At 32.5% G+C, this 13,355-nt stretch overlaps 2 protein-coding genes across 3 annotated transcripts; one reads left to right on the top strand and one right to left on the bottom strand.

Annotated features, from left to right (window-relative positions):
• Positions 1-158: 158 nt before the first annotated feature.
• Positions 159-3,805, top strand: LOC115875099 (exostosin-1). Its single transcript, XM_030890486.1, has 5 exons — positions 159-1,065; positions 1,115-1,343; positions 1,400-1,601; positions 1,657-1,945; positions 2,001-3,805. Exons 1-5 carry the CDS (start codon positions 408-410, stop codon positions 2,798-2,800), a joined length of 2,178 nt encoding a protein of 725 aa, XP_030746346.1. The 5' UTR covers positions 159-407; the 3' UTR covers positions 2,801-3,805.
• Positions 3,806-4,989: 1,184 nt separating this feature from the next.
• LOC115875098 (zinc finger MYM-type protein 4) lies at positions 4,990-13,338 on the bottom strand. Of its 2 annotated transcripts, none has more exons than XM_030890485.1 (12): positions 10,966-13,338; positions 10,791-10,906; positions 10,565-10,726; positions 7,543-8,746; positions 7,174-7,479; positions 6,897-7,120; positions 6,620-6,836; positions 6,235-6,554; positions 5,722-6,180; positions 5,527-5,665; positions 5,366-5,465; positions 4,990-5,312 (listed from the first exon to the last, which is right to left on the bottom strand). In XM_030890485.1, the coding sequence occupies exons 1-12, from the start codon at positions 12,518-12,520 to the stop codon at positions 5,138-5,140; spliced, it is 4,977 nt and encodes a 1,658-aa protein (XP_030746345.1). In that variant the 5' UTR covers positions 12,521-13,338; the 3' UTR covers positions 4,990-5,137. The 2 variants fall into 2 exon arrangements, with proteins under 2 accessions (XP_030746345.1, XP_030746344.1); XM_030890484.1 differs by having other exon boundaries at positions 7,174-7,482; positions 10,966-13,336.
• Between the last annotated feature and the right edge of the window lie 17 nt (positions 13,339-13,355).

The following is a 13,355-nucleotide window of genomic DNA, read 5'->3' as shown; positions in this document are numbered from 1 at the left end:
TTTATGAAAACCGACATTTTCAATGGAAGTTGTTTTGAGTGTAGTATATGAAAATACTCCATATCCATGTCAAAGATTACTGTGTCCACGTTCTGTGGTCGCCGGAAAAAATCTCCACCCACAAATTCTAACCCTATTTTGATGTTTACAAGGGAAAAATGTCAAAGACCCTCTGAAATCTGTCATGTTTAGTTGACGACGGGTGTTTTTTTCTCTTTAATCTGACAATACAAATATAAAAATCATTTTTATATATTTGTAGAACATTACAACTTTATATGGGTAGCTAGAAATACCCAGGTTTAAGAATAAATTTACTATGAGTGTTATAAACAGTGATTTTGATATAATGGATTTGAAACCTCCCAACCTAAGAGGATGAACTTCAGCAAACTCTCATAGCGTACATGATATCAGTAATGCAAGCTAAAAGGAGATACCTTCTAGTATTTTTCGTAGCTTTCCTAACAATTTGGTACTTTGGGGGATATGAGCTAAGGCATAAACCTATTGCCCCTTTCAACATTGAACAGCTACCAAGCTATGTCAATTTAGATAGTGTAGAAACTGGCTATACAATAGGGAGAGATAGACGTGCAATACAAAATGATGCTAAAATTCATTGTCGAATGGAAACCTGCTTTGACTTCAGTAAATGTGAAACAGACTTTAAAGTTTATGTGTATCCTTTAGAAGAAAGTAATGTGCCCAGTCCGTCCTATCAGAAACTACTTAACGTGTTATTGGAATCGAGATATTATACACAAGACCCCAAGAAAGCATGCCTCTTTGTCTTAAGCATCGACACACTGGACCGAGATCGGTTAAGCAATGATTATATCAGAAATATGCAGACTAAGATTCAAAGACTTCCCTATTGGAATGATGGAACAAATCATATAATTTTTAACTTATACTCGGGGACATGGCCAAATTATACAGAAAATAATTTAGATTTTGATTATGGAAAAGCTATTCTAGCAAAGGCTAGCATGTCTGAAGATCATATGAGACCAGGATTTGATATCAGTATTCCTTTGTTCCATAAGATTCATCCAGAGAAAGGTAACATAATCTAAACCAAATAACTATTATTAATATATTTGTATTAAAGGTGGAGATCCTGGATCCCTATCAGCAAACAGTTATCCACTAGAAAAAACGTATTTATTAGCTTTTAAAGGTAAAAGATACGTTTATGGTATAGGATCCGACACAAGAAATTCCTTATATCATTTGCATAATCACAAAGATATGATTATGGTGACCACATGCCGCCATGGTAAAAGTTGGAAAGATAGAAAAGATGAGAGATGTGATGAAGATAACAAAGAATATGATAGGTAACATAACGTAAATATATTTAATTAAAATTTAAGTATTTCTTACTTCTTCCTAGATATGAATATGAAACTTTGCTAAAAAATTCAACTTTTTGCTTGGTTCCTAGAGGTAGAAGATTAGGATCTTTTAGGTTTTTAGAAGCTCTACAAGCAGGCTGCATTCCTGTTTTGCTATCCAATGGATGGGTGTTACCATTTTCTGAAGTTATAGACTGGAATAAAGCTGTTGTTTGGGCAGATGAACGGTTACTATTACAGGTTGTACTGCTCTTGATTTGTTTTTGAAAATAATTACATACTATTCTGTATCTAGGTGCCTCATATAATACGTTCAATATCGCTTAGCAAGATTTTACAATTACGCCAGCAAACCCAAGTCTTATGGGACAGATATTTTTCTTCTATTGAAAAAATCGTGTATACTACCTTAGAAATTATAAGGGACAAGTTACCTAAGAAACAAAAACGAGATGGCGTGATATGGAACTCCTTTCCAGGAGCTTTAGTTACTTTACCTACATTTTCAGATTCTTTGCAAGATTTTCCTTTTCATGTAAAATCAGGTAAAGATGAATTTACTGCAGTTATTTACTGTGAATTAGGTAAACATTGAATCATTATCACCATTTACTTTTTAACTTTGGAATTTTTTTCTAGGTATACCATTATCTACAACTTCCACATTATTTAAACTGGTTAATTATTTAGGAAAAAGTAAATATGTTTCCAAAATTCTTATCGTTTGGTCCAATGAAAAAAGGCCGCCAAATAAATCAAGATGGCCAAACTTACCAATACATATTCCATTACATATCATTGAAACTGGTAGTGGGATGGAATCAAAATCAAGCATCTCTCAAAGGTTCTATCCTCACAAAGAAATTACTACGGATACTGTACTATCGCTGGATGAAGACACAGTATTGACAACTGAGGAAATTGATTTTGCCTTCATCGTGTGGAAGGAGTTTCCTGATAGAATTGTAGGTTATCCTGGTAGATCACACTATTGGGATGATTCAAAATCTACATGGGGTTATACATCGAAGTGGACTAACGATTACTCCATTGTCTTAACCGGAGCTGCTTTTTATCATCATTATTACAACTATTTATACACGGAATGGTTAAGTCCGCTGCTACATAAAACTGTAGAGCAAAGTGGGAACTGCGAGGATATTTTGATGAATTTTTTAGTAAGCCACGTCACGCGTCGTCCTCCTCTTAAAGTGACTCAAAGAAAACAATACAAAGAACAACCAAGCGCTGGTAGTTGGTCACCGTGGAATGACCCAGACCATTTTATCCAAAGACAAACCTGTTTAAATACATTTGCCGCTGTCTTTGGCTATATGCCTCTCCTTAGATCAAATTTAAGGCTTGATCCAGTGCTTTTTAAAGATTCTGTTTCAAATAAAAGAAAGAAATATCGAAGGATAGAGGCAGTTGGAAGTTAGTCAATATTTTTAACAAAGAGAATATTCTAAATTGAAGTGATTTAGGCACATTATATTTCTTCGTTTTCGAGCTTAATATTTATTTACAACTCTTTTAATATTTATTGATTTACACTTCAATTTAAAACTGTTCATGCTAAATCATTCAATATTCAAATCATAAAAGCGCCAAGGTGTACGAAATTCCAAAACAAGGCAATAACCTCACAAAATGTTTGAATAACCCCCTTTACTGGCAAATAATATATTAATAAAATCCGAAACCATATCTTTAAGCAATACTTATTAAATATTTAAGATTCGCAGAGATTTTGAGGGATTATAGCCGAATTTCTAACCACTATTTATTTGTACGTCTGGTATAACTTCAAAGAAAATGTTTCGCACTGTGTATTAAACATGTATATATCAAATTTATAGATATCAATTTTTATATAAAAACAATTTCGAAACTTATGCCGTACAAATTACCTTATATATAATTTACCACGGTATTTTGCTTAAATAACAAATTAGTATCAATTAATGAAAGCAATACGAATATTAAACACTTGAAATGACGCTTTTTAAAGTTTATGATTATACATGATTTACTAGTCAAACATTGAAAAGTACACCCAGTCAACAACCAAAGGTAATGTGCTCATATTTTAATGAATGCTTTTACATTCCTTGAAATGCATTTTTCAGTACATTTTTTTTGAAACTACCCCTGAAAATTCCTCTGGTTGTTGGTTAAATTTAATTTGTCTCATAAAACCCATAAACAATAATTAACCATATATGTATATATATCTTTTTTTACAATGAGTTTTGAAAATACTATTTTTAGATTTTTATACTTATATATAATTTTATTTAGTAGTTACCATTTTTTAATGACTTGTTATTTTTTTCCAAAGTTTATTTCATTATTTTTATTGTGGTAATTGCTCTTTTTATAATAGATAACGTATTTAATATGTTGGAAAGTGTCCAATAATACATTTTTAAATATTTTGTATCTAAAAGTTGTTTCCCTTGTAACCCTAGACCCTATTTTTGTTCTGTACCTAGTTCAAATAAAAACATGAAAGAAAGAACATCTTGAAAATGGCAATTTTGTGCCCAAATCTTTAAATATTGGAATCGATAACAATAATTTCTTGTGTTTAAAAAAATGCAAATACATAAATTGTACACAAATACAGGGTGTTTCAAAAAACATATACCATCTCTCGTGGGGAAATTCCTCACGTAAAAATAAGATTAATTTCTTTTATAGATCCGACTCTGTCTTGTTTCGTAGCTGCAGGGGGTAAAAGTCTAATTTTTTTTCGATTTATTATGATTATTTTCTTCCAAATGCTTTTAGAGATGCGAATGAAATTTTGAGAGTAAAAGTTATTTTAAGTGCAACACATTTTAATGCTGAAAATGTGTGACATATTCACTATGGACGTACGTATGGGTTATCACTGGAATATTTTTCTAAAAAAAAACTCAAAATGTGCGCCACTGATTTTCCGTTTCCTGCCGATTAAAAATTGTTTTGATATTTTGTCGATTTCAGTCTCCTTGATGAGATAAATACAATTTAATTAATTTGCCTTAATAAAATTCTAATAACAACCTTAAATTTTTTTTAATGTTATAACTTGCCAGAATGTTAAATAAGTACTCATTGATTCCTCATCAAAAAATATGAAAAAATGTTTCTGTAAACATGAATGAATATGCTGTAGATAGCACCGAACATCAGTTTTATAAATTTTGATAAAACTTAAAAATAAAATAGATTAAATAAATAATTTGTTAATTTTATTAATTGTGATTAATAAAATTCCATTTATCTCATCCAGTAGATAGAAATCCACAAAATATCAAGACACAACTTTTAATCGGCATTAAATACAATTTTACTAACAAATGAAAAAAGTCAGTGGCGCACATGTTTTTTTTGCGAAATATCATTAGAATCGCTAAGAGCTTGGAAGAAAATTATAATAAATCGAAAAAGAAATTAAGACTAACTTCCTGTAGCTACGAAATAAAGCTTAATCAGACCTACATATGTTTCTATGAAAAATAAATCTTTTTTACGTGAGGAACCTCCCCACGAGAGATGGCACGTTTTTTGACACACCCTGTATAAATAATCAAAGGAAATATACAGTTTTTAAATACTATCCTAAACAAAAATACGATCATCAATTTATTCTAGTACATTTAATCTTAATTAAAATACAAGAAAAAGGATAAAGTTCCTTAACAAATATCTACTATTTTAGTACATTTATACAAAACCAGGGGTGATGGCTTAACATTAATAAAAGAAATCGTTAAGATAAGAAGTATTTAACTAGTAAGTAGAGCAACATTTATCTCTTTTACCATCTTTACTCGATGTAACATTTTCTCGAGCGCTTCTTTTGGTAATGGCATGGTGGAATACCATACAGGGCTGTCCGGTACACAAGATCTTTCGGGCTGAAGATAGAAAACATCGTTCCTTGTTTTTACGCTCTCAGGACTAAAAAACAATATTTGTTCTATTTAAATATCTAAATAAATAATATATCTTACCATTTTGACAAATAAAACTCGTACAGCTTGACGGGGCATCTCAGAGGGTTCTCCTCATTTTCTTGCTGCTCATATACTTTCTTTTTCCTCTGATTATTCTCTAAAATTTAAACAAATTGATAATATTAGAACATTTCTCGATCTTCGGGGCAATAACTTACGGATGGCCGATTGAGGAGGATAGAACCTTAATAACACGTTCCTAGAACCTGGAACTTTGCTTGCACCTGGCTGGTTAGGGTTTCTTTTCCAGTGTTTCATTATGTGAGAGAAAGATAGCTGCATATGCTCGTCCACGCTCTTAAAAAGGAAATAATTTTACTAGTCGTAATAAAAAATATTTAATCAAATTATACCGTTAAATTGAAATGTTTTGTATTGAAGAACATAAGAGTGCTCAAGAGTACATGCGGCGAATGAGCTCCCAACTGTTTGCTCTCCCAAAGATGTTCCTCTTCAACTCTTGTAACAATATACTGAGAATCGTTATACAAAACCGAGAATTTCTTAGCCACTTCGTCCAAACAATCCGTGAATTTTTCATAGTAAACGTCGCAAAATATGTTATCTATCCTGCCGTTCTCGAACAGATACTGCTGTATGCCCAGGCACAGATAATATATTGTGTCAGGGGCATATTCCTGGCCGTTCGGTTTCCGCACTTCTTTAACAAACAGGCAGAGGGAGTAATTCAGTTCGTCCGATGTTAGCTGAAGTATTTCCGTCTTGAAAAGTTTGACTAGGCGCGAAGACTTTTCGAGTTCTGCGTTTTTGGTCGTCACCCACTGCTTCCAAGCGTTCACACCAAAAGTATACTAAAAATAAAAAATATATGCCTATGTTGGTAAAGTTAGTTTTAAAAATTATACCTTCAAACACATATTGGCGTCTGGTTTTTCTTGAGGCTCTGGAGGTGCTGCCGCTTGAACAGGCTGCATCATGGGCATGTCAACCTGCTGATGCGACATCCTTCGGCCTCTTTTTGACTGTCCCCCTCGTGGGGTTCCGCGCATGCCCCTCTTTCTTCCCCTCATTGGGGATCTCTCCATCATATTATGGTGGGGATGCATGGGTTGGGGATCGTCCACGCTTTCTTCGGTGGGGTGACCATCTGGATGACCACCCTGAGGAGCTGTTATTGTATTGGCAGTTAGGGCTCCTTCAAGATCGACAGCTGGCTCATCTAATTCTGAAAATGCCAAGTAATTTATAAAAATAAGTTAAAAAATATTATAAAATATCTGTGAATTTTACCTGTAGCCATTTTGAGTGCCATTTGTAACATATCATCGCCAAAAGTATTTGTAGCATCAACTGGTTCTGGGCTATAGTTTCCTCCGTCATCTGCTGTTGTATCATCAATATCACTCTCTGAATCTGTATTTTCTTCTTTCTTTTCCTCAGCTACCATTTCAGCCATCATAAGTAATTCAGCTTCATATGGATCAGTGGGTATTTTAACTTGAATTTTCTGTAAAATAAAAAATATATGTTCACGAGAAATGGGTTAAGAGAAGGTCAGTAACAATACCTTTATTTCTTTCATTATACCAGCTGCACTATTTCTAGTGGTAGGTATGAATATGGGGATAGGAATTGGCAGTGGAAATGGTACTGGAAATGGTACAGGAGCTGCGAACATATGACACGGCGATGGTACATAAATAGGTACAGGCACTGGAATTAGAATTTTCTTGATTTCCTCTTTTTCTGTTTGAATTCCAACATCCACCATCGTTGGCGTTGCCTGTGTTCCTATACAAAAATTTCATATAAATTTTTAATTTCAAACAAAAAAAGATTTTTACCTCTAACAACTCTCCTAGGAGCACACATGATAGCTACGTTTCTTTGATCAACACTGGGCTTCTCTTTCACTATGTAATGCTGCTTAATTTGTACCTGGACAGGCAACTCAATATTTTGTACAGTTTGGACTGCTGGTTGTTGAATTGTGCAACCTGTTGTGGTTTTTGATCGAGTTAATCTAGTGGAAGGAATAGGTGTTAATCCTGGAGGTAGAAGAGGTGGAGTCGATGTTCCATTAGTGCTGGCTAAACTGTGAACACTTGATATTACTGGAAGCTGAGGAATACTTTCATTTACTGTGGACACTACTAAAAATTGAACAGTGTAATATTATCTCTGTAAACATTAATTAAAAAATGTGTATTTACCATTTTCAACAGTCACTGAATTCTTTTTCGTCTTTTGAGGTACTCCAGCTGGAATAGGGTCTGTTAAATTATTAAGAGTAATTTGCTTAGGGTACTGATTCTGGAAATTCATAACACAAGCATATGAGCAAAAATTTCTCATTGTTGCATCTGACATTGTTAAGTGATATGCTGGATGAGCTGAGTTCTGACAGTAATGACATTGAGTGGGCTTTGCACTAACTGCATTCAGGGACACTTGGTATAAACTAAGACAGTTAATACTACACATGTTTATGACTGGGGCTGTCTTTGAATATTTTTTAATCATATCAAAATTATATTTCTTCACTTTACACCAACTACATGGTACAATTTTCCTGTGTGCTATTATGTAAATATTTTCACAACTATTGGAACAAAAGCTGTACTGCACATTATCGTAATACATAGTATGTTTCTCCAAAATTGATTTGTTAAAATGTCTACGACACATAGCACATTTACCAGGGCTAGTTTTATTTACAAATGCAAAAGCAACAAAACATGGCTCACCACAAAAGTAATTTGGAGAGCCCTCGTGTTCAAATTCAATGGTAATATTTTTTTCTGTTTTACACACTGAACAAATAGTACCAGATGGGACATTAGGAGGTCTGTCATTTGTCATGATATCATACTTTTCCATGCAACTCTTTGAACAGAAATCTTTAAATTGGCCCTTTTCACCTACAGGAGCCAAAAAACCATCTGGTCCATTAGACATGTCTTGTTGACAATAAGAACAGACCTTAAGACCCTTCTTATATTGCTCCAAACAAGAACTAGTACAAAACTGGCGGATGTCATTCCCAAAACGCACACAATACTTTCCGAGAGATGTAGATTTTACATCTCCTACACAACTTGCACATTTGGAACCAATCATCTTCTGGTATTTTGAGAGACATAATTCGTTGCAGAAATCCATAATTTCCCATGTTAAATTTGTCTCAATATCATCTGTAATTCTACTGCACGAGGCGCATTTTCTTACAAATGCTAAAGAGAGTGGTTCTTCAGGCGGTCCCTCCATGAAATTTTTTACTCTTAATCCTCCTCCCTCATCTGTGACCATGGTAACTTTTTTATTAATATGCCCTTTAAAAGCATTTAAGCATTTATCATCACAAATATATGTAACTTGTTGCTCTTGATTTGAGAAATGGTACTTTGCTGTCTTTTCCTGCAACATATTCAAATATTTAATTGAAGAAAATTACCAGTAAATAAAGGTATGGTAAATTGGTTGGTATATTAACATAAGATTCGTTCTGATAATAAAGACTACAGATATTAAAATATTATTTTTATTTTTTTTATTTATTTATTTATTTCGAGAAAGATTTTTTATTTTTTCTTTATTTTAGAGATTAGTGTGACATTTCATTTGACAGTAGTAGTGTCAAATGAAATGTAGTTCAGTGATAGTAGACATTTTTGCGTCTAATCTATTATTATACAGGGTGTTTCTCAAAATTATTATTATTATTATTAAAAGTAACCTCGTTTTTTTGTTTTTCCCGATAAAAAACGAGATTTGGTATGTTAGTACCTATATGATGATTAGGATTGGAGTATTCAGCCTCGGTATTTTTTCTACTTTATTCAATAGAAAATGACACTCTAACAAACTCCAAGTATTCATAAACCGCTGTCTGCGAAAAATTGTAGGAATATTTTGACCAAATAAAACCAGGAATGAGGATTTATGGAGCTTAACCAACCAGAGGCAGGTGTATCATGGGATCAAACTGAGAAAATGGAGGTGGAATGGTCACACATGGTGAAGCAGCAACAACAACGCTGACTATTGAGTGATACCCACAAGGTACTAGAAGAACTGATTATCAAGATACACTATGGCAAAGGAATTAAAAAGAAGATTGAATCAGTAAACTGATCATGGGGAGATGTCAATTCAATTGCAAACGACCGAACCTGCTGGAGAGCATTTATTGAAGCCCTATGCTCCATTTATTTATATTTAATATATGGTATAAATATAATAGTAGTTAAAAATCAGAAATATAAATATAATGTTATTTAAAACAAAAAATTGTAAAAGGTAAAAAAATACACCGTTTTCATTTAAATGATTATTTAAATGAAAACGGTGTATACATATAAAATCACCCTGTATAATGTATTATACCGGGTGAGTCTTAAATAAGTACAAATATTTTCAGGGCTGATAGACCTCGATAAAAGAAACAAACTTTCTCTTTACCATTTTTCAAATAAGTCCAAAATAACAGATATTTTACTTTGAATATAAAAAAAAAAATTCGCTTAACTTGAAAACCACTGGATCTTTTCAGGGTTTTCTTTCTTGTAAATTTAATATACTACCTATGTCGCCATATTATAAAAATTATGTTTTTTAACTAAAAATGAAAAAAAAATCCAAAAACAAATAAATTCAAAATTTCCAATTTTTTTTTCGCGAAAAAAACCTCATAGACGTGTTTCTGGGGCCGAAACATACTAACCCTAAAAATATTTGCACTTACTATTTAAGACTCACCCTGTATATATACAGGGTGGTCATTACTGTATTCGGAAAATTTCGGCAGCATATACAAAAAACACCCAGACACCAATTTTCATCCAAATATCGGCGTTAGTTCAGAAATTATTTAGAAAAAACTGAAATACAAATAAAACTTCTACACCCTGCATCTCTGAAACGAAGCGTTTTAAATTTACACAAACTTTTTTACTTATTTTCATCTGCAGAATATGCTGCCGAATTTTTACAAATACAACTTGGACCACTCTGTATTTAATTATATTATTTATATTGTCCTACAACTGAATAAGACTGCAGTGACTGCAAAATTCCAATGGTTTATGTTTTCTAAGAAATTCTTTTATTTTTTTTATTTTTCTTTCAATTGTATTTTATAAAAAAGCTGTAAAACTATGTAAGTAGGTACCAATTTAGAAATACAGATTTTATTTTTAATTTGATTTTTTTTATTATTATAAAGAAAAAACTTACCAAATGACATTCACAACAATTTTTCAGATCTTCTTTTTCATATTTGTAAATTTTTAATTCACTTTCTGTAAATTCCGTATTTTCATCTGTCGCATCTGGCTGCTTACTTTTATCTGAAATATCTTTTAATGTTGGTAGCGATGATGCAGCTTGTTTTTCAGCCTAAAAATTAATAGAAAATTAATACACACACAAGCACATAAAACTTACCAACTTGTAACTTTACCTCTGTAATTTCTCTCTCACTATCTGGAATAATGGTTATTTCTTCATCAGCTCCTTGACTACTTTCTAAAGTAGCAAGCACATCTGATGTTGAAGCAATAGGATCAAGTTCATTTCCTGCATGTATAAAAAAAGAATAAACATTAACTGAACTATTTAAAGTAGTTACCATATACCTTTACTAATTCCTTTTTCAATCACCTTTTCAGTTTCTTGTATGTTAGAATCAAAATTAACTTGTGCAAACTCTATTTGATCACAGACGCTTAGGTCCTCATTTAGAGAGTTATTAAGTTTTGAACTAGTATCATTAGATTTTGGTGTTTCTTTTTCAGAAGGTTCAGAGGGTTTAGTAGCCTGTTCAGTATGCTTCGAGCTTTCAGCAGAAACACTTTTATCTTCACAATTCTCCAAAACCTCCTCTGCTTGAGGTACCCGATCAACAGATACATCTTTATCGCTACAAGCAGGCTTGGAAATGTTTGCATCATTATCATTTACTTTCTCCTCTTCTGAAGGTTTTTCTATTTCCTGTTCAGCAGTTTTTACATCCACCTCTTTTTCATTAATTTCTGCATCAGAAATTTTCTCACTCGTTGCTTCTTCATTAACTAATTCTGTAGAAGGTAGTTTTTCAGTATTCTCTGCATCAATAGGATGTATATTTCCTTCTATATTCTCTTTAGTGCCACCATTGCCATCATTTACATTATTTGTACAATCCACACCTTCCTTTGTAGTGTCTTCAGCTAATGGCTTAGCATTACTTGTACAATCTATACCTTCCTCAGTAATGTTTTCAGCTAATGGCTCTTGTGTAGCATTACTTGTACAATCTATACCTTCCTCTGTAATGTTTTCAGCTAATGGCTCTTGTATAGCATTACTTATACAATCTATACCTTCCTTTGTATTGTTTTCAGCTAATGGTTCTTGTATAGCATTACTTGTACAATCTATACCTTCCTCTGTAGTGTTTTCAGCTAATGGCGTCTTTATAGCATTGCTTGTACCATCTATACCATCCTCTGTAGAGTTTTTAACTAATGGTTCTTCTAGAGCATTTCCTGTACACTCTAAATCTTCTCCTGTAGTGATTTCAGCTAATGGTTCTAGTATAGCATTACTTGTACAAGCCATACCTTCCTCTGTAGTGTTTTCAACTAATGGCTCTTGTATAGAATTATGTCCTTTACTTTCTGAATTAGCTCCATCCAAAAGCTGACTTGATGTATCAGGTTTTGATACATTAATTGATACATCAATACAATTATTTTTAGTTTTGTCATCCTCATTATTATTTGGCGTACTATCTAATGGTTGATTTGTCATATCTGGTTCCATTAAATTATTACTTGGTGGAGTTGGCTGTTCTATACTTTCAGCTTCCATCAATTCATTATCTCGTTCAAGATTTTCATTATTCTGATTTTCTATAATATTTAAGTTTGACTCCAAATGAGTCTCGGTAGTAGAGTTTTGCATTGGTTCTATAGCTTGAGCTAAATCAGATGGTATCCGATCTAATGATTCAGATTCTCCATTAGAAGGTGTAACATCTGAATGTTTTAATTCTTCTGTGTCCATACTACTAACCATATCAGGGTAAGAATCAAAATCTTTATTTTCCCCAGTGTCTCCCACGTTTAAATTAACAGGTTCATTTGCTACTGCATTATTAGGAATGGAAGCAGAATTATCCATGGTACTGTCTATACTATCTACCTCCATGATACCAGTGGTGTACTAAGGAAATTTACAACAAATGAATAATCATTCTTTAACTGGGTATTTTCATTAATGATAGTTTTTCCCTTCATGTACAACTCCGCTTGAAGGGTTTAACACACATATTATGAACGTAATGTTTTGAAACCAAATAATGTTCTAAACAAAACCTATAAACTTTGTTCTTGTTCTTGAATATCCCGGCTTTTTTGGTGTTTGGTTAAACTTCAAATCGGACACTTGGCGTTTCAAAGCAATTCACATGCACTACACATCCCACTTTAATCATTTGTTAGTGTTCTATAATTTTATTTGCAAAAACACTGATTCAAAACGATTTAAAACTACTTTTACATGCCAAAATATACAAAAACTTGTCGTTTTAATACCAAGCCAACATAATGGTGGAAAGTTACTAACAAGTTGCCAACTTAATAATGCTATTGCCATTTTGTCCCTACAGTTTCACTAAAATTATTTTAATTTTAAAAAATTATTTTGGTTTTTCTTCTTGTTAACATTCAACAGCACCATTTCCAAACCCTTAAAAAATGTAAACTTGCTTAAAGACGATATATTTTAAAAAAATTATCACAAAATACAGAGTGTGGAAATAAAATTTAGCCTAGATTTATGACGTCACAATATGGCGATAATTATGTATTAATTTTAGAACCAAATTTTTATTTGAACATTACTGCTTTGTAGTATACGTTGAATAAAGCTTAAAGTGCAAATAAAAAGACATTTGTAGATTATCCTAGAGTCTGAAGATATATTATGATTTAGAAGTAATTAACTTACTGGGGTAATAATGGTGTGCGTTTTTATGCAAATA

Source organism: Sitophilus oryzae, unplaced genomic scaffold (assembly GCF_002938485.1).
Source record: "Sitophilus oryzae breed Bouriz unplaced genomic scaffold, Soryzae_2.0 scaffold_1318_pilon_pilon, whole genome shotgun sequence".
In the NCBI taxonomy this organism is placed as follows: domain Eukaryota; kingdom Metazoa; phylum Arthropoda; class Insecta; order Coleoptera; family Curculionidae; genus Sitophilus; species Sitophilus oryzae.
This window is presented reverse-complemented; position numbering and strand designations above follow the sequence as displayed.